General features: G+C 35.4%; 2 protein-coding genes across 2 annotated transcripts; one reads left to right on the top strand and one right to left on the bottom strand.

The window, feature by feature from the left end:
- Positions 1-306: 306 nt before the first annotated feature.
- EVX2 (even-skipped homeobox 2) lies at positions 307-4,846 on the bottom strand. Its single transcript, XM_075180570.1, has 3 exons — positions 4,069-4,846; positions 2,486-2,727; positions 307-1,022 (listed from the first exon to the last, which is right to left on the bottom strand). The coding sequence occupies exons 1-3, from the start codon at positions 4,490-4,492 to the stop codon at positions 408-410; spliced, it is 1,281 nt and encodes a 426-aa protein (XP_075036671.1). The 5' UTR covers positions 4,493-4,846; the 3' UTR covers positions 307-407.
- A 5,526-nt stretch (positions 4,847-10,372) lies between these two features.
- Positions 10,373-12,933, top strand: HOXD13 (homeobox D13). The gene is made up of 2 exons (XM_075180572.1): positions 10,373-11,154; positions 11,561-12,933. Exons 1-2 carry the CDS (start codon positions 10,506-10,508, stop codon positions 11,809-11,811), a joined length of 900 nt encoding a protein of 299 aa, XP_075036673.1. The 5' UTR covers positions 10,373-10,505; the 3' UTR covers positions 11,812-12,933.
- Positions 12,934-17,820: the final 4,887 nt, after the last annotated feature.

Raw genomic sequence — 17,820 nt, 5'->3', positions numbered from 1 at the left:
AGGCCAATAGCAAAATAAAACACAAGTATGTTACCCAAAGACAAAATAAAAATAACATTTAAACCAAAATAAAACCCATAAATTCTAAAATATATTTTTTTCAGCAGACTAAAACAGATTTTGGAAAAACCATAAATTCCAGCAAAATAAACATATGTTTGTGTTCAACTCGTATTATTTTGTTAGTGTGCTTAGTCCTTTTTTTTACAAAACAGTCCTGTTCAGGTAAACGTTTCTTACATTGTAGCTGATGTGTAATTACGGATGTGTAAATAAAATATTTGCTTGGGAGTTTTGTTTTTTAAAAAAAATCGCCCTTATTTGTTGATGATGGGACCAGTCCTCTCTGCAAGGGTCAGTGCAGGTCTGGGGGAGGGGGGTGGGAGTTCACGGTTCTGGGGCCACAGTTATCTAGCCAAAGGGCTCTCCTCTCTTTGGTCAGGTGGGGTCACCGAGGTTTTGCTAAGGACTGCCGCGGAGTAGGGGAGGAAGCTGCTCTCCGACCTCTGGGAGCCCGCGGTGCAAGTGAAATCCGAGCCCCTGCCGGCCGAGCTGAGAGCTGACGCCGCCTGGTTGCTATGACAACTGAGACAAGAACAGGGAGCGGATCCAGGGGCAGACGCTGCAGCGGCTGCCGCGGCGGCGGCGGCCGCGGCTGCAGCGGTGCTATTGATCCCGGCCGGGGATTGATATAGACCCGGGTGTCTGAAGCTGCAAAGTAGTTCCGGTCTGGAGTAAGGGTGCGAGAGGGCGCGGAATGTGTCCAAAGGGCGGATGGAGGTGGCAAAGGGTGAAGCGGCTGCCGCTGCTGCCCCGGAGGCTGCTGCGGCCGCGGCTGCTGCAGTCACCCCGACGTGGGGGTAGTAATGCAGAGGCACGTGAGAGTGGAAAGGATAAGGAAGGCTCCCGGTGGCCGCAGCGTGCGTCATCATGTAGGTGTAAAAGCTGGGATCCGCTGGGTGAGGCCAAGACATGGCCAAACGCTGCCTCTTGTCCTTCATCCGGCGGTTCTGGAACCACACCTATTACACATAAATAAGAACATATGTTTATAATTATCAATGTTCATTTTCAAGCACATGACAACAGTTTTGTAATCCATAAAATGCAGAGAGTGTTGGTGATTTGCTAACATTTCTTTCACCTTCAAGTTATATATCTTAATTAGATTAGTACACCAGCGAGTTAAACTGGTCGAGCTGCTTTTGTGGGTGTAAAAAGAGTTGCTGATAATCTGGAGAAGAACTGTCAAACTTTCTGAATACCCAAAGCGCCCCTGGATGGTCCTATGAAAATGGGAAGTTGATTGACAGCTTTTCAATATGGTGTGTGGGCTGCACAATATTTATTTGATTGACTTGTTTGGTTCCTTGCAAATTAACGATAATAATGGTAATAATATACTTTGCTCATTGCTACCACTTGTTTTTCAAGCGAAGCACACTGGGTTTTTCTTACAAACTATTTAGTTTTAATAATCTACAGAGTTCTAGTTACATACATCTCCTTGCCATATTTTCCATGTAGACACACACTTATTCAAATAGTAATAAAGAGGATATGCTCTATATAAGCAAACAGGTGTTGCAGAATAAGCTTAGGTGATGAATGGAAATGTGGATTAAAAATATTTTACCTATAACATCATACACTGAAGTATACTATATTAATACAATTTGAAAATCTATTTACTTTTCATCTCTTTACATAATCGACGCGAACATACTGGTTAATGTCACATTTAGTAAAAAGTCATGCTATTTACATGAAGTCTCGTTCCCCAAAACGACAAACATTTTAACTGTTTCATTTTAGCAAATTCTGGAATCAAACAATTATTTTTATATGTGAGTGATTAAAGTGTTATTAATATGGCCAAAGCATATTAAAAAAAAATCAAGAAGATTTTTTTTTCTCTATATATATTTCTGGCGTAGCAATAAGATTGTACCGTTCAGAAATGTATGACTATCAGTTTTTAGGTTTTATATTTTAGCCATTAAACTGCCTAGCCAGGAAACTAGAATATTTTAGTCTGCTAGCGATGATATTCTATAATTTCTGACAGCACATTACAGATTTATTGACACACATTACAGTAACACGTATAATTTACACTGTAAAATTGCTCACGATTTTCAAATACGTTTCAAAATATAAACAGCAAAAAGCCCATTAAATTACCTCTATGCATAGACTACTGTAAACTCCGTGTATTAAATGCATTCCTGTATTATATAAATCTAGTTGTTTTATACATTTTGATCTTTTGGATGTAATATTCTATATATGACTGTTCATTCTTTGCACTATATATATTGCTTACATTTTTGTACAAACGACCATACGATTGGATATTATTCAGATGTAGAATTTAACTTTGTAATGCTAATTTAAAACCGGCGTCTGTGCCATTCATTCATTTCCTGAATTGTGGACTGGTTCTTGTGATGAAGTGGGACATACAAAGTATAAGGTCTGTTACCTTGATGGTTGTCTCGGGGAGGTTGAGGGCAGCTGCCAGCTCACATCTCCGGGGCCGTGACACATAATTCTCTCGATAGAACTCTTTCTCCAACCTGGCTATCTGCTCTCGTGTGAAGGCTGTCCTGTATCGACGCACCTGGTCAGCAGCTGAGCTGGAGCTTCCCACGGGATTACAGCTATTGAGGCTGCCTAATCCAGAATTTGCAGAGGAGCTGGTGGTGCTGGCCACTGAACCACTGTCTGCAACCACACAAGCAGGAAAAGACTTTGTCAGTTATATAGATAAATACAGCAATGCCAAGCACATTGTACACTTGAACTAACAACTGTGTTTAAGTATTGTGTTGCATAACGTTTACAACAAATACATTCCATTCACTACACTCACAAATATTGTTAGAAATATACATGCTAATGTAGAATCTTTAGAATATTTACTTCTAATATCAATAACAAATAGCCCCTACTTTATATCTGATTAGGAGATCTTTATATTAATTTAAGCATTTTGGGGAAATTAAACGTTTTGCACCATTTAAATATTCCATTGGTTTCTATGGGAATCTTTATAGTTGGTTTACCCCAATTGGTATTTTTTTATACAAAGCCCTCACTAAATACAAAATGTCCATGTGTTAATAACACGTATTTTTACATCTTGTGCTGTGTTAGGAAAATAAGTGACAAAGGCAAATGTCACTTTTACTGAACATAAAGGGGAGAAAGAAATTAATCGCCAGATTTTAAAATTATTAGAATCGCTACATGAAAATTATATAAGGAAAGTAAACTGCAGTATAAAGATTTGTCGCTTACGGACAAGCCTATAATTGCGCCTTAGTACAGGAGTATGAGACAAATCAATGGTAAACAATGATATATTTGAGAGATATCTTAAAATATTTAATATTACAGACTAAACCGTTCCTAACATGTTTTGTATGTCATTGATTTCAATCGGAGAAAACAAAATAATTGATGCTTATTATCACCAGCCAAGTATATTTGTGTTTTAAGCGCAGTACCCAGTGTCTTGCTTGAAATTGTTTTGTATAGCCTCCAATATTTTCTATTAATGTGTGATCAATACACATGTGAGTTATACAACTGAAGCTTAGAAAGTGACAAAATACACAAGTCCTTTTCAAATTGTATACACCACAATTTAATACCTAACTGGCGTATGCAAACGAAAATAACATAAAAATATGGTTTAATTTTTTTTTTTCTCCTCTCTTAGTTTTATGACCATTGTTACACATCTGAGTAGTAGTAGAAATGTGATCATTATGCTAGAATCAAATGAATTTTACTTTAGAATGTATATATATGTTTCTAAATTGGTGCTCACGTGTTTCACCTTTTCGCATTCAGGGAAAAAAATGAATTTGAACTAAATCTGCAAAAGTGAATCTAGTTTAGCTTCATGTTGAAGTGCTTAGATGCTGTGCATCCTATACAGTGATATTGTTTGGCAGGTACTAACGTGTGTTGTCATCTTTGCAGATGTTACTAATATAATAATATAAACAAAATAGACGTCAGTCTAAGCTTGCAGGAGAGGTGCAGGTAAAAACGTACCTTTGTTGATACTGTCTTTTAGCTGGCTGCCACTCAGGCTGTTCGGGGATCGCAGGGATGAGCACCCCACCTCTACATCACTGTTCATATCTGCTTCTGAACCAACTTCAGAATACTGGCTCAGCTTCTTCCCTCTGTCAGACCCGGAGATGTCTGAGGCGTTGTTAGTTTCACTGTTAGGGTGAGGGATGCCGAACAAATTGTCTATTTCAAATCTGCCTTTGCTAGCGATGTCCCCTATAGATCCATGCATGGAGGAAGAAGTTAGTCTAGGACTCAAGCGAGCCGTATGATGTGCATTTTCCAAGGCCTCTAACACAGCGTTCCCAGCTGAGTCGGATAAATTGGAAAGCCTTTTGCCTGTGGTTGGGCTGTGCAGACCTCTTTCCATTAGAATCATCTCTTTTCTTATCCTTTCCATCATCTCAGCTTTGTGCAGAAAAAAAAAAATAAAGTAGAAGGGTTGGTGCTGTAGTAATGATGATCTGCCTGCAGCAGGGGCCAATTCACATTTAGCCTGGCAGTGTCTCTAAATATTATCTTCTTTTTTTTGCGTTGCGTAAAAATTGTGGGATGCCAAAGCGATGGAATGACTGGTCAAAATGACCCATACATCCTTCCCAGCCAGAAATGTCATTCATCAAAAACTAGGGCTCGTCATTAAGGTATGAATGACGCTGTTGAATAATCATTTATTGTAACAGTTTTATAAGCAAATAAATACAGGCTCCTGTCACTTGGCAGTGAAGGCGGGTTCTGAGCAGACAAATATATCCAGGTAGAGAGAGAGACAAGGAATGAACTGTTACGCTCTTGATCAGATCTTGCTTCAATTGCTGTGGGGTTTGGCCTCTGGGGTGAAATTGACAGTCTGATTAATAAAACGAGCTAAGCAACATTTCCCGTTCATTTAAGGGCATCATTATGCTGATTTTTGTTTTGTTGGCTTTAAGGTTCTAATGATGTTGGCTTTCCCTTTTTTTCGACGAGTAATTCAGCATTTTTGTAACGCTAAAAAGTGCTTTTTAATCCTCAGTAAAAACTGACCAAACAAAAAGGTGCATCTACATTTTATTTCTACCTAATATGATGGTTGTATTAAATTTCCAAATTAACACTGTTGTTGTTATTTTCACATATCTTTTTGGATGTTTATTTCATTTTCAGCAACTTTGTCCATTGCCTCTTTGTATTTACAATAATAAAGTGTAACCTTTATTGTACAACATAAGCAAGCCCATTTATTCTGGTAAATATTTTTCTCAAATAGTTGCCAATTACCAATAACCGTTATTATTCTATTTTTAAGTGCTACAAAATAGGCTTATGTATGCTTTTTGTTTAATCTTGTTGAGTAACCCACATACATTTGAATATATCTCTCGCACTGTCATCTTAATAGGTAATAAATAAAGAGGTCTTAGCAGACGCAATGATGCTTTGATTCAATATGTACGAATAACTTACTAATCAGGATCGGAAGAGTTCACTAATTTTCTCTGTCTGTTTTAAAATGAGGTCTCGTTTGAGTTTGATGATGTAACTGCTGCAAAGATGTTTGTTAAATATTTACGTTTTTCATGCTATAGTATAGAATAGACATCAGAAAATAGAGTGATGTTCCTAGATGCCTTTTGACAGCACTTAAAGAGAATATACATGGTCAGTCCCAGAAAATACAGCCGTTAGTCGCTGGAAATCCTGGGGAACTGAGATTATTGTTGTTGAAGTGGCCACTTGAGTCATATTTAATTTCCAGTGTCTGTTGATTTAAAAGGAAGACACCAACTATCTTATCGCTGTCGTTTGGCGCCCCCATCAGTTTGAATTTAAGTATTGCTGTGAGTATCTCAAAATGTTTGTTAGGGTATAAAATATGATCTAAGGTTAACAAGTTTATTCGTTTCGAAGCGTTTTTAAGAGAAAGTATACATTAAAATGTATATATCCCACAGCAAACATAACAATTCATTAAAATCCAATTGAAACAGCAGACATTTTAAGAAAAATCAAAAGTATACATTTGACAATATGGCCAACTCTTTATTAAGTTTATTACATTTAAGTGTAAAGATATTGGGTTTAATGGTGAGTTAGGAGCAAAGCGAAAATAGGAGTACATTTGCTCTAGGATGAACCATGTTACAATGTAAGGGATTCAAATTAATTTATTTTTTGCAAGCATGGAAGATACTAGCTGCATTTTCCTGTAGCACACAAATGATTGATAGCTTTATTTTTACACTGAAAATTAAAGTTGATCTACGACATAACCCTATCCCAAATATAAAACTGCCCCCCTCATTTTAAATTTAGCCCCCCCCCCCCTCCAATGCAACATGGTTTTGCCAAGGAGCAAATTTGCTGCTTTATTTTGCTTTGCTGTCTTAACCCAGCAAATCAAGACCATAGTTGGGTAACAATCAGAGTTATGCTTTTCACCAGCTGTTGTGTAAGTCTTTGTATGACAATCGGAGGCAAGGCATCCTGGAACTTGTAGTTTTAGAATAACTGGAGAACCACAAGTTCTATATGCTCTTTGGATTTAATTATTAATATGATGCAAAGAATATTGATGTGCTGTACCTATTGCAACCAATCAAATATCAACTATCTTTTCGTGTAAGACAAGCGAAATATGACATCTGATGGTTTGCTATGAACTACATTGCATAGTTTTTGTTTAAATGGCCTCTATTTCAGTAACTTTAATATATTCATCGGTTTGCTATTGGCTGCTTTTTAGTGTCTGTTAGTTTCTGATGGAAGAACTAATAGTACTACAAACCATCGGATTACAGCTTTTATGTGAAACTTTATCATTTACAGATTCCTCGTATTTATCCTGTGTGAAAGCCGTTGTCCTTTGCTCTCTGAACATAATAGAGTACTGCTATGTGTGTCTGGGTTCTGAATTATCGTAATCTCATGTTCTGCTTTTATTTTGGGTCGCATTTAAAACCCATTGTGGGGTTAATGTCTAAATACAACTTTTCAAAGTATGGATGTATGTTTCTATTTTTATTTTTCTGCTAAGCATAGGCTCATTCTGATATGGAGGTAACAGTGTGGGTTTATTACAAAGTCATGCAAACTTTCAAGTTAAAAGGTAGTAATGTGGTCTGTATCTCTAGAACGTAAACATATTTGAACTTAAAAGACACATTTACCCTCTCAGGTGACTTCCAGAGATCAATGCTAAATATTTGTTCAATGGCAAACTACAGGTGTTTCAAGGTGTAGTTGTAAAAGGCCACTTTTATGGCAGATAATAAATCCTCGAAACAACATTAAGATGCTATCCCATGATAGTCTTACACAAAATATGTGTTTACTACATATATGATGTGTTACAGCCCACTTACTGTGCAGTCATAGAATAAGCAACGCTTCTTCACATATCCAGTTTGCTTACAAACGTTTGTGTTAAATTGTCATTTTGTCCTTTTGGAGTCTGCGTACAGTTTTATGTACATTGCTAAAAAAATACTGGAAGAATTGCTTACAAAACTAAGGACGCCTAAATAGTGGGTAATTCCCTATGTGAATACGTTGCAGTTAAAGCACTGAAGGTACTCTGGCAGGATCGATTATCACTTTCAGTTGTATACATTTGTTTCCCCCGTATTTTAACCAAACGTGTATTTGTGGCCCCATACATGTAGCTTTTGGGATTGAAATTCCACTTGAAAACATACAGAGACATCTAGTGGTGATTGTTTGCATTACATTACTTTGATCCACAGTAAAAACAAAACAACAATTTTCTTACTTTATACCTGATACTTAATACATGGCTGAATAATTACATAATTATATATTTCCCTAATAGTGGCTGAGGATTGCTGTCGTTTCTCTCTTCATTGTTCTACCAATCCCAAAACGCTTAAATATCTATAACTGGTAGAAGACAAAATGTCATAAAGGAATTATGCTTATGTATCCTAAAAAATATATTTTAATTGCAATTAAGCAACCTGCTTTGGAAAAGAAAATTATCTAATCTATATTAGATAGACGTATAATTTTCCCTGATAAACCCATTTACTTGACTTTAAAAAATAACGTTTTGCTTCAGAACAAACTAAAATAAAATGCAGCAAATATATGTAAATCGCCAGTTTTATGCATGGCATATAATCTAGTTCAGATACCACCTCGTAGTACATTGTTCTGACACCTGAATTTAGTGTCCTTCTGTTTAATTAATGTTACAACAGTTTAAATAAAAGAACATTCTTATTAAGTGTAACGACAAAATGATGACAAATATATGTCGCTCTACATTGACTGTCTGAAAATGGACAAATACTTTCAAAAGCATCATATAACTAGAGATTTCCATCAAAAACTTTTCTATGTGTAGTCAGATGAAGCGGTGAACTTACATATATAACCTTATATGTGTCACACATTTCTTTGTTTTCTATTTTAAGTTGTGGCTTTTTATTTTATGATTTATATGACTTTTTAGAATAATGTTCTGATTCTACTTTCTGGGTTATTCATTTAACTATAATGGAAATGTAACGAATTATTAAACAATGTAACAATAAACAAAGCACAGAAGGGTTTAATGACATAGACATTCTAGAACCTGAAGCATATATTGACGACTCTTAACTAAATGTGATTGGGTCTTCTACTCCAAAAAGCATTTCTTTCTAAATTATAAGCTCAATTTGCGTTGTTGGTTTATAGATACGCGCCAAGGCCGTGGAAATTCATTATCTTTCTGACCGTCAAATTATTTGACGATTTGTTTTGAATTGATGTTAGATACGTGAGGCTATTATACTTATCATACTTATTGGTTGTTCATTTCTTATGAGTTTGAATGAACCAACACATACAAATATACTTATTTTATGTACTAAATAAATATATATATATATATATATATATATATATATATATATATATATATATATATAGTGTGTGTGTGTGTGTGTGTTTGTGTTCTACTCATTATTATTCTACTTCTGTTTACGTATATATGTATGTGTGTGTGTGCATGCATTATATATATATATATATATATATATATATATATATATATAAAACATAACACACAAATATATATATATATATATATATATATATATATATATATATATATATATATATATTGTGCGTGCGTATGTTCTAATCATTATTATTCTACTTCTGTATGAGATCAAAGAGACCTTTTTGTTTTAAAAGTATAAATGTATTTTCTTTCTTCATACACTTCGTTCTGTTTTTCCCATGTATAATTTTTAATTATGGTCCACAAATTCCCCGGGGGTGGGGGTATCGCAGCTATCAGGGCTTCTCCTGTTTGGGTACTGCGAGTGTGTTTTATGTATATAAATGCTTAAATATGTTTTTATTTTTTTATTTTTATAGAAAACTGATTTATCCACGAACAGGATATTGCAGTGGCCCGAAAGACTATCAATAGCATTTTTTTTAGAACAGGGCGATGTTAAGGAATATGTATCAATCCAGTGAAACCTAACGAGGCATTGCTGATTGGACATAAGGTCTCACTTAATAAATCTGAAATTTTCATTAAAGCTCTCATTCTGACTACGAGGGAAGGTAATGGTCATACAATAGAACGTATGCACAGACCAGTGCATATGAAGGTATGTTTATTCAAGTTTACATAATGTTACAAATTGTTGTGTTGTTTTAATACTAACAACTAAGAACAATTATAACTTCAACAATACGCCTGCATGTTCTTTTTACCACTACATTCCAGAAACATGTCACTGGCTAACTGTGTCACTGTTACCACTCATTTATATATGAAGGTAGGGCATGTTAATTAAAGTGGAATGCGGGTTTATCTCATTAATAATAATGTTTACATTCGTATTGGCTAACACAGACTGGTACTCGGGCTGTGTTGTGCTAGAGCTTGCTTGTAAGTTTGATGTATGTGTGTGTGGTTATGTATAACGTTTCCTTTTGTGCGTTCATTGTTTCACAAGTAGGTTTTTGGGTAAAGAACTGCAGACATTACGCAAATCATGTTTGTGTCATTGTTTATTAGATTTTAGGTAATATTTGCAGTGAGTGGACAGTGAACACCACCTGCAAGGTGCATTGTGAATCATTTCACCTATTCACGATTAAGAAGAATACCTGAATTGTGGGGTCATATTAAAGTAGAGAAAATGAAACGAAGAAAAGAACATTATATGGAAAAACCGAACTTCTTGCAGAGCAGTCAAGTGGGTTGATTGCTCGCCTAGTTTAATTCCGTTCTGAGGCCACGTGGGGGAAACTAGCCAATGCTGAGCCTCATGGTTACTGCAAACAGATATGTAAAATGACTCCCCCCACCCCTCCCAATCTGAAGTTAGTTTTTATAAACGTACCACAATGATCTAACCTGCTCGGAGGGATAACAATTTCCACTATGCCCGCACTGGATTGAAAGAGTGATGTGCAAAGCTCTGAGCAAACGCAACCAGTGGGAAATGGAAGGATTGAGAGGAGGAGAGGGGTCTTCCAGTAACCAGTGCAGGAATTTCCTCTCTTCTCCGGCTGTGTTTGGCTCTCCCTCCAGCAGAACAGTCCCGGGATTAGCCTACCCTGGCCCTGAGAGGTCCAGTTCTACTCGATCGGAGGCCACCAAAGAAGGACCGACATGTCCAGCTTCAACTGGGCCGTCAGCCCCCCCTCTTGGATATGGTTACCACTTTGGAAACGGATATTACAGTTGTCGCATGTCTCATGGTGTAGGTCTACAGCAGAACCCACTTAAATCCACCAGCCATGCGTCTATAGGCAGTTTTCCAGTAGAAAAATACATGGACGTGTCTAGTTTGGCTAGTACAAGTGTACCCAGCAGTGAAGTACCCACAAGGCCAAAGGAAGTATCTTATTTTCAGGGCTACACCAACCCCTACCAACATGTCCCTGGATACCTAGATATGGTGTCAACGTTTGGCTCTGGGGAGCCCAGGCATGAGACCTACATATCAATGGAAGGATATCAGTCATGGACTCTCGCTAACGGGTGGAACAGTCCAGTTTATTGTGCAAAGGACCAGGCTCAAGCCCCACATTTCTGGAAATCGTCTTTTCCAGGTAGGAGTTAGTGTGTTGTGTGCGTGTTTGAAGGGTTCTGGAAAGCTGGTGTGTTGTATGGACTCCTAACATAGTTAGGCAAACACACCTACTTTTATATTGCAGTGCACATCCATTGAGATATGTCTTACTGAGTCGGTTCCACCTGACAATCTTTGCAATATAAGCTATATGTACAATAATCAGTGGAAATATATTAGTATATTCTATGTCCCCTGATGCTACTATATAGACACGTTCATGTAGACAGGCTACACAGGTATAGCTAGTAGAAAGTAATCTAGAAATATTCATTTATATTTTTATAGATTTGAGAGTGAATGATTACAACCTGATAAACCCACCGTCTGGGACTTTTGTGGTTCTAGAGGAAATTCATAATATGTATTTCTTTTGCTCACTATAGGAGACGTAGCACTAAACCAGCCAGACATGTGCGTCTACAGACGTGGGAGGAAGAAGAGGGTGCCCTACACCAAGCTTCAACTGAAAGAACTAGAAAACGAATATGCCATTAATAAGTTCATTAACAAGGACAAGAGGCGAAGGATATCAGCAGCGACCAACCTTACTGAGAGACAGGTCACCATATGGTTTCAGAACAGGAGAGTAAAGGACAAGAAAATAGTATCTAAACTAAAGGACAACGTCTCCTGATCACCTAGCAAGCACTTAAGTATATTCAATTGCAAAATCCGGAAACGATTACAGTATCAGTATATAATATCTGCGAGGTTTCTCGCAGAACACTGCCGATGACCTCAGATATTTTCTTTGATTATTTCACAATATTTTTTTTTTGTCGGGTCCGAAATCCTGTTTAGGATTCATTTACCCAACCAACATTCATGGACAATCTGGTATTGAACCTCCTGTGATTATATTTTTTTGTAAATTATTGCATTGATCCTCATATATTGGCCATCAAGATGTATTGTTCTCTCTCAGGAAACATTTACTCGACAGTAATAAGCAATATATTATTCTCTTCCACCACAATTCAGGATATCACCCCTATAATCTTGGGGAACGCTTATATTTGCATGTTTTGCGTTGCTCTATATTTAGTGCCTTTCCATTTTTATTTTAATAATCAAAGATGTTTTCTTATCACCAAGGACAGAATTTGGACAATTATATATTTATATATATATATTTTCATCATCCATATTGTCTAACCCCAAAATCTTATAATTATTTCAGTTCCATAATTTATAACAATCACTGATTGTAATGTAACATACACAGATAAAGCAATATTTAAAGCACTCTGAAGCATAAATGAGATTGATCACTTGGGCATTTCATATAAAATCAAGTTCATGATTTGTAGATATACTTTACATTTTTGTAATAATTTTGTATTGGCATATGATTCAATAACACGTTATTAAATTTGGTAAAGCGATTTTAAATGGAAAAAAAAATACATATTTTTTTATTAAAATCTGTCAGGAATAATATTTATTGTCTTAATTTTTTTTCCTCGTGACATTTTGAGCTGTGCAAATGGCGTCGTATTTATTTTACACGCTTGGTGTTATCATGTGAATATTTAATCCATAGTAACATTAGATACTCACACCTGAAGGCTGTCTGACATCACAACGTGGATGATAATAAACTGTATGGATAGTGCAATGCATTAAATGCCCAATGCTACCTTTCAGTAAAATAAAAACATGTTTGATGGCGAAAATAATGTTACTTTTCTTGTGTTGAAGGATTATTTTATAAGGCACTTGTATAATTTTGTATATTTTTTTTATTTTGGAATGAATACATGGTACATTTACTATTGTGGTCTTCAAGAAACTTCTGCTTTAAATAAAATCCGTGTTTAAGTTCTTGCATGTGGTGTTATAACCTAATAGGATGTTGGATGTTTTGTAGAACTATATCATTTTCAGAATTCAAAAATGTGTATGGTTATTGGTCCTTACAAATGTGTCCTACCCTTCCATAAATCTAGGCGGTCTTTATAATAAGGTCGGGTTTAAATAAGGCGGAAGCAAATCGTGGCTCTTAATTAAGTTGTTATGGAAAGACTACGAATCCCAGCATACTCTGGCTGACAGTTTATGCTGCGCCTTGTAGTTCCACAACACTAGACAGCCACAGGTTGCCTACTTCTCTTATAAAGAATTAAAGTAGGTATAACGACAATAAAAGCGAGGCCTGGCTTTATCATTATTGGTATAATTCTGCAAAATAAACTTGAGACGTTGAAAGCTGTATACGGTGAGTACTGGATGCAGACATTGACACTGGAAGGTACTTTATTTCGAGAAACATGTAGTGTGTCTAGGAGCAGGAGACAAGCTACTAGGAGGTATTTATCCCCGGGCTACACTTGTGCAATAAACTTCACCAGATAATGAAAGAAAAAATACTGCTCTCTGCTTGGAGTTGGTTTTATTTTTCCCTTCTGTGTTTGATAATTGCTAGGTTGAAGGATCCCAGTACACGTTCTTTTAAATAGGCCAATCAGATTTTTGTTTTATAACGCTCTATTTATTTATTTTTTATTCAAATTTAACGTTTATTGATGAGGAGGGCTGGAATATGTACTCACCAATGACGCAATATTGGTGTCTTGAATTCTGCATGTTTGATAACATTAACCAATCGTTCAATTTTAAAACTACTTTTCCAAGTGCTGCACAGGCATCTGTAAACAAAGGAAAAGCAATATAACATTGCTTCTGAAATGCCAGATGAGCTGTTAGCCCTGGCCTTTCCTTAATTATTAGGTCACATTTCTTGTTGCACAATAAAACGTTTTGAAAAGAGTTTTAGTTTATGAGATAGAAACTTCAGTTGTGTTTTATTAAATTCAACCTCTTCATTTATTACATCTAATCATAAACACCTCGAAGCCCCCACCACCACCACCTCGACAGGGTAAAATGCCATAAACTGCATAAACCATAGAGGCTAACTGGGCACATGTCAAGGGCAGTGCATTTTGGGGGCAGCATAGACATTTTATTTTGTTTCTAATAGGTTTTTTTGCGATCATTGCCAGCAACATATATTTCCAATAAAGATAATGGACATAGGTCTTCTGTATATAAGGACATGAGCAAGTTGAGTTGCACAATCGCTAATTGATGCTGTAGTCGCCCAGGTCCGCAACAACTCTAAATACAGCACTGTACAGCTATAAACTTTTAATCCAAACTACTAACCTACTCTCTAACGAATATAGTGTGCCTAAAATGCATATCAGTGAAGCTAATATTAGATAATGTAGCTAACTAATTGGTTTATAACTGTATTATATATTGTAGTTCTCGTTCCAACAGTATATACTATCATTTTAGTTCGGAACTGTATATACAGTGGTTCTGTACAACTGTATATGCTGTAGTTCTAGTCCAGATCTGTATATATTGTAGTTCTAATCCAGATCTGTATATAATGTAGTTCTAGTCCAGATCTGTATATATTGTAGTTCTAGTCCAGATCTGTATATATTGTAGTTCTAGTCCAGATCTGTATATAATGAAGTTCTAGTCCAGATCTGTATATAATGTAGTTCTAGTCCAGATCTGTATATATTGTAGTTCTAGTCCAGATCTGTATATAATGTAGTTCTAGTCCAGATCTGTATATATTGTAGTTCTAGTCCAGATCTGTATATATTGTAGTTCTAGTCCAGATCTGTATATAATGTAGTTCTAGTCCAGATCTGTATATAATGTAGTTCTAGTCCAGATCTGTATATATTGTAGTTCTAGTCCAGATCTGTATATATTGTAGTTCTAGTCCAGATCTGTATATATTATAGTTCTAGTCCAGATCTGTATATAATGTAGTTCTAGTCCAGATCTGTATATATTGTAGTTCTAGTCCAGATATGTATATATTGTAGTTCTAGTCCAGATCTGTATATATTGTAGTTCTAATCCAGATTTGTATATAATGTAGTTCTAGTCCAGATCTGTATATATTGTAGTTCTAGTCCAGATCTGTATATATTGTAGTTCTAGTCCAGATCTGTATATATTATAGTTCTAGTCCAGATCTGTATATATTGTAGTTCTAATCCAGATTTGTATATGCTGTAGTTATAGATTCGAACTGTATATACTGCAGCTCTAGTAAGTAACTGTATTTATTGTACTTTTAGTCTAACTCTGTATATACTAGAGCAGTAGTCAATAACTGTATGTACTCTAGTTCTTGTTCAAAATTGTATATGTTCTAGTCCAGATCTGTTTTTCTGTATTTCTAGATCAGAGCTATGTATACCGTAGTTCTAGATCAGAGCTATGTATACCGTAGTTCTAGATCAGAGCTATGTATACCGTAGTTCTAGATCAGAGCTATGTATACCGTAGTTTTAGATCAGAGCTATGTATACCGTAGTTCTAGATCAGAGCTATGTATACCGTAGTTCTTTTTCATAACTGTATATACTCAAGTTCATGTCCAGACCTGTATATGCTGCCGTTCTATTTCACAACTGTATATATTGTGAGTCTAGTTGTGAATTATATATGGTGTAGTTCTAGATCACAAATGTATAAACTTCAGAACTGTATATATTTCAGAATTGTATATATTGTGAGTCTAGTTGTGAATTATATATATGGTGTATTTCTTGTTCACAACTGCATATACTTAAATTCTAGTTCAGAACGGTATATTCTTAGTTATATTTCCCATCTGCATATACTATAGTTTGTGTTTTTACCTGATAATGACAGTACACTTTAAAATTAACGCACTAATAATTATAGCACAGGGCACACGTGTGTTACTGATAATACGCACAATTTTATTTTCGCAATTTTGTATTGTCAGTTTTCGTGAATATAAACCATTTAGAAAATGCAACTATTAAACATTAAACAACTATTTTTTTTAAGTACATATTATTGCTGTTCGTAACCTGTTATCGTTTAGCCATTTCTTTACTATAAGGCGTTGCTGGTACTTTTTGTCCTATAACAGTTGGAGACTGCTGACTACCTGTATTCCACCCTGTAGAATAAATATAATATTACTTTTTGTTCGCTCAGTATACTCAGTAATAGAGAGGTATCTGTGTAAGGGTTACAAGATAATTATTCTAAATATATTTTTTCACCTTTTCTTATTTTGTTTGTTCAATTAGTATTTTAGAGATGTGTCCGTTGTAACCTTATGTAAAGGAACAAGCTGGGCGTAGAAAAAAAAAAACATTACAATTTGTGCACACATATTTTAATTACATATCCAAAGTGTATATAGAAAAACTTGCGAACGTCTGCAACACTATTTGTTTTTGTACTTTTGGGGTTACAACCTTCCATCACAGCAGCAGAAACAAACTTTACTTCTTGTTTCTCTGACGTCTCACCCTGCTGGATGTATACCATGGGCCCCAAAACAAATGTATATGGTACAGAGCAGACACACCCAGTATGGAACTAGGGCACCTGACCTTAAAGAATGTGGCTCCTAAGTACATATTATTTTCTATATATTTGGGAATACTTGTCCAAACTATTACTGCTTTTAAAAAGACAGGACATATTTTTACAGTCCAAACTGATAGTCCTTTTAAAAAGACAGGACTAGATAGCGCTTAATCATGATGTTCATTATTACCGTTAGTACGGTAAAAGTGCGCAGTATTGCCATTAGTACGGTAATTTTAACGCAGACTTTTGCTCGCACCTCTTGGGGCCGCGAGTAAAAATCCGGGTTAAAATTACCGTATTAAAGGTAATAGTACTAAAGCTGACGTTAATCCTAGACTAACGTGGCCGATAAGTACTGTACATTTGCCGTATATACATACAAATGACAGATAAAATTATTCGCTGATATTATTGTTTTATATAGCAGGAAACATTTATTTACCAGCAATATATCTCCATGATGAAGGGAAAAAAAACCAATTGGATTTGTTACAGAGCTAGACAGAAAATGCAAAAAGTGGAATTATTCCACCACCTTCTGGATATTGTGTGTATTACAGGTTCTACTCAAATATAAAACTGGAATTCTTTTTCTCATTACTGTATTTATACAATCACTGAATTAAAGCATTATTATAAATCAGAAAATGATTTTTTAAACTATCACCCAATTTAGGGGTAATTTTAATCATTAGGTACTTGCTCGATGCTTCAATAATTCTTTTCTCTAAGTCAGGAAATTGTATGAAGAGACGCAGAAATACACAAAGCAATCATGATACATATATTATGCATTGTATTTATTAAGCTTCTTCTAAACATCTATTTGTTATTGAGGTACATCCATGATAAAAATGTGTGTTTTTAGATATTATTTAAGTTTATAGGTTTCTGGATTTTAGGAACAATGCCATTTAAGTCCATGCAATTGCATCTTGATTTCTATTCCCTTTTTTTTTTTTTCAGTCATTACTTTTTGGGGGACCTATAAATATGTTTGAGCCAAAATAAAAAATATTCTGTTTTACGTTGTTTTAATATAAATAATGACCAATTTATATATTACTAGACGGCCATCATATCGAATTGATGCAGATTAATTTAACAATAGGACAATTAAAGCCTCAAATATTTAGCTAAAACTATATGTAATGAGAAACGCTATAGATTAACGACAATAATCAGACGTTTAGGAAGCAGGTTACTCACACACTAATGAATATCCTAACAAAACACAGACTAATAAAGTATT

This window comes from Mixophyes fleayi, chromosome 7 (assembly GCF_038048845.1).
Source record: "Mixophyes fleayi isolate aMixFle1 chromosome 7, aMixFle1.hap1, whole genome shotgun sequence".
Taxonomy (NCBI): domain Eukaryota; kingdom Metazoa; phylum Chordata; class Amphibia; order Anura; family Limnodynastidae; genus Mixophyes; species Mixophyes fleayi.
This window is presented reverse-complemented; position numbering and strand designations above follow the sequence as displayed.

What these genes read in the sequence shown, in the direction of transcription:
- EVX2 (XM_075180570.1), bottom strand. Translation starts at nt 4,492, where the DNA reads ATGATGGAAAGGATAAGAAAAGAGATGATTCTAATGGAAAGAGGTCTG. An exon ending in AAAAGACAGTATCAACAAAG is followed by an intron (nt 2,728 to 4,068) that starts GTACGTTTTTAC and finishes GTGTGGTTGCAG; the next exon opens with ACAGTGGTTCAGTGGCCAGC. An exon ending in TCCCCGAGACAACCATCAAG is followed by an intron (nt 1,023 to 2,485) that starts GTAACAGACCTT and finishes TATGTGTAATAG; the next exon opens with GTGTGGTTCCAGAACCGCCG.
- HOXD13 (XM_075180572.1), top strand. Translation starts at nt 10,506, where the DNA reads ATGTGCAAAGCTCTGAGCAAACGCAACCAGTGGGAAATGGAAGGATTG. An exon ending in CTGGAAATCGTCTTTTCCAG is followed by an intron (nt 11,155 to 11,560) that starts GTAGGAGTTAGT and finishes TGCTCACTATAG; the next exon opens with GAGACGTAGCACTAAACCAG.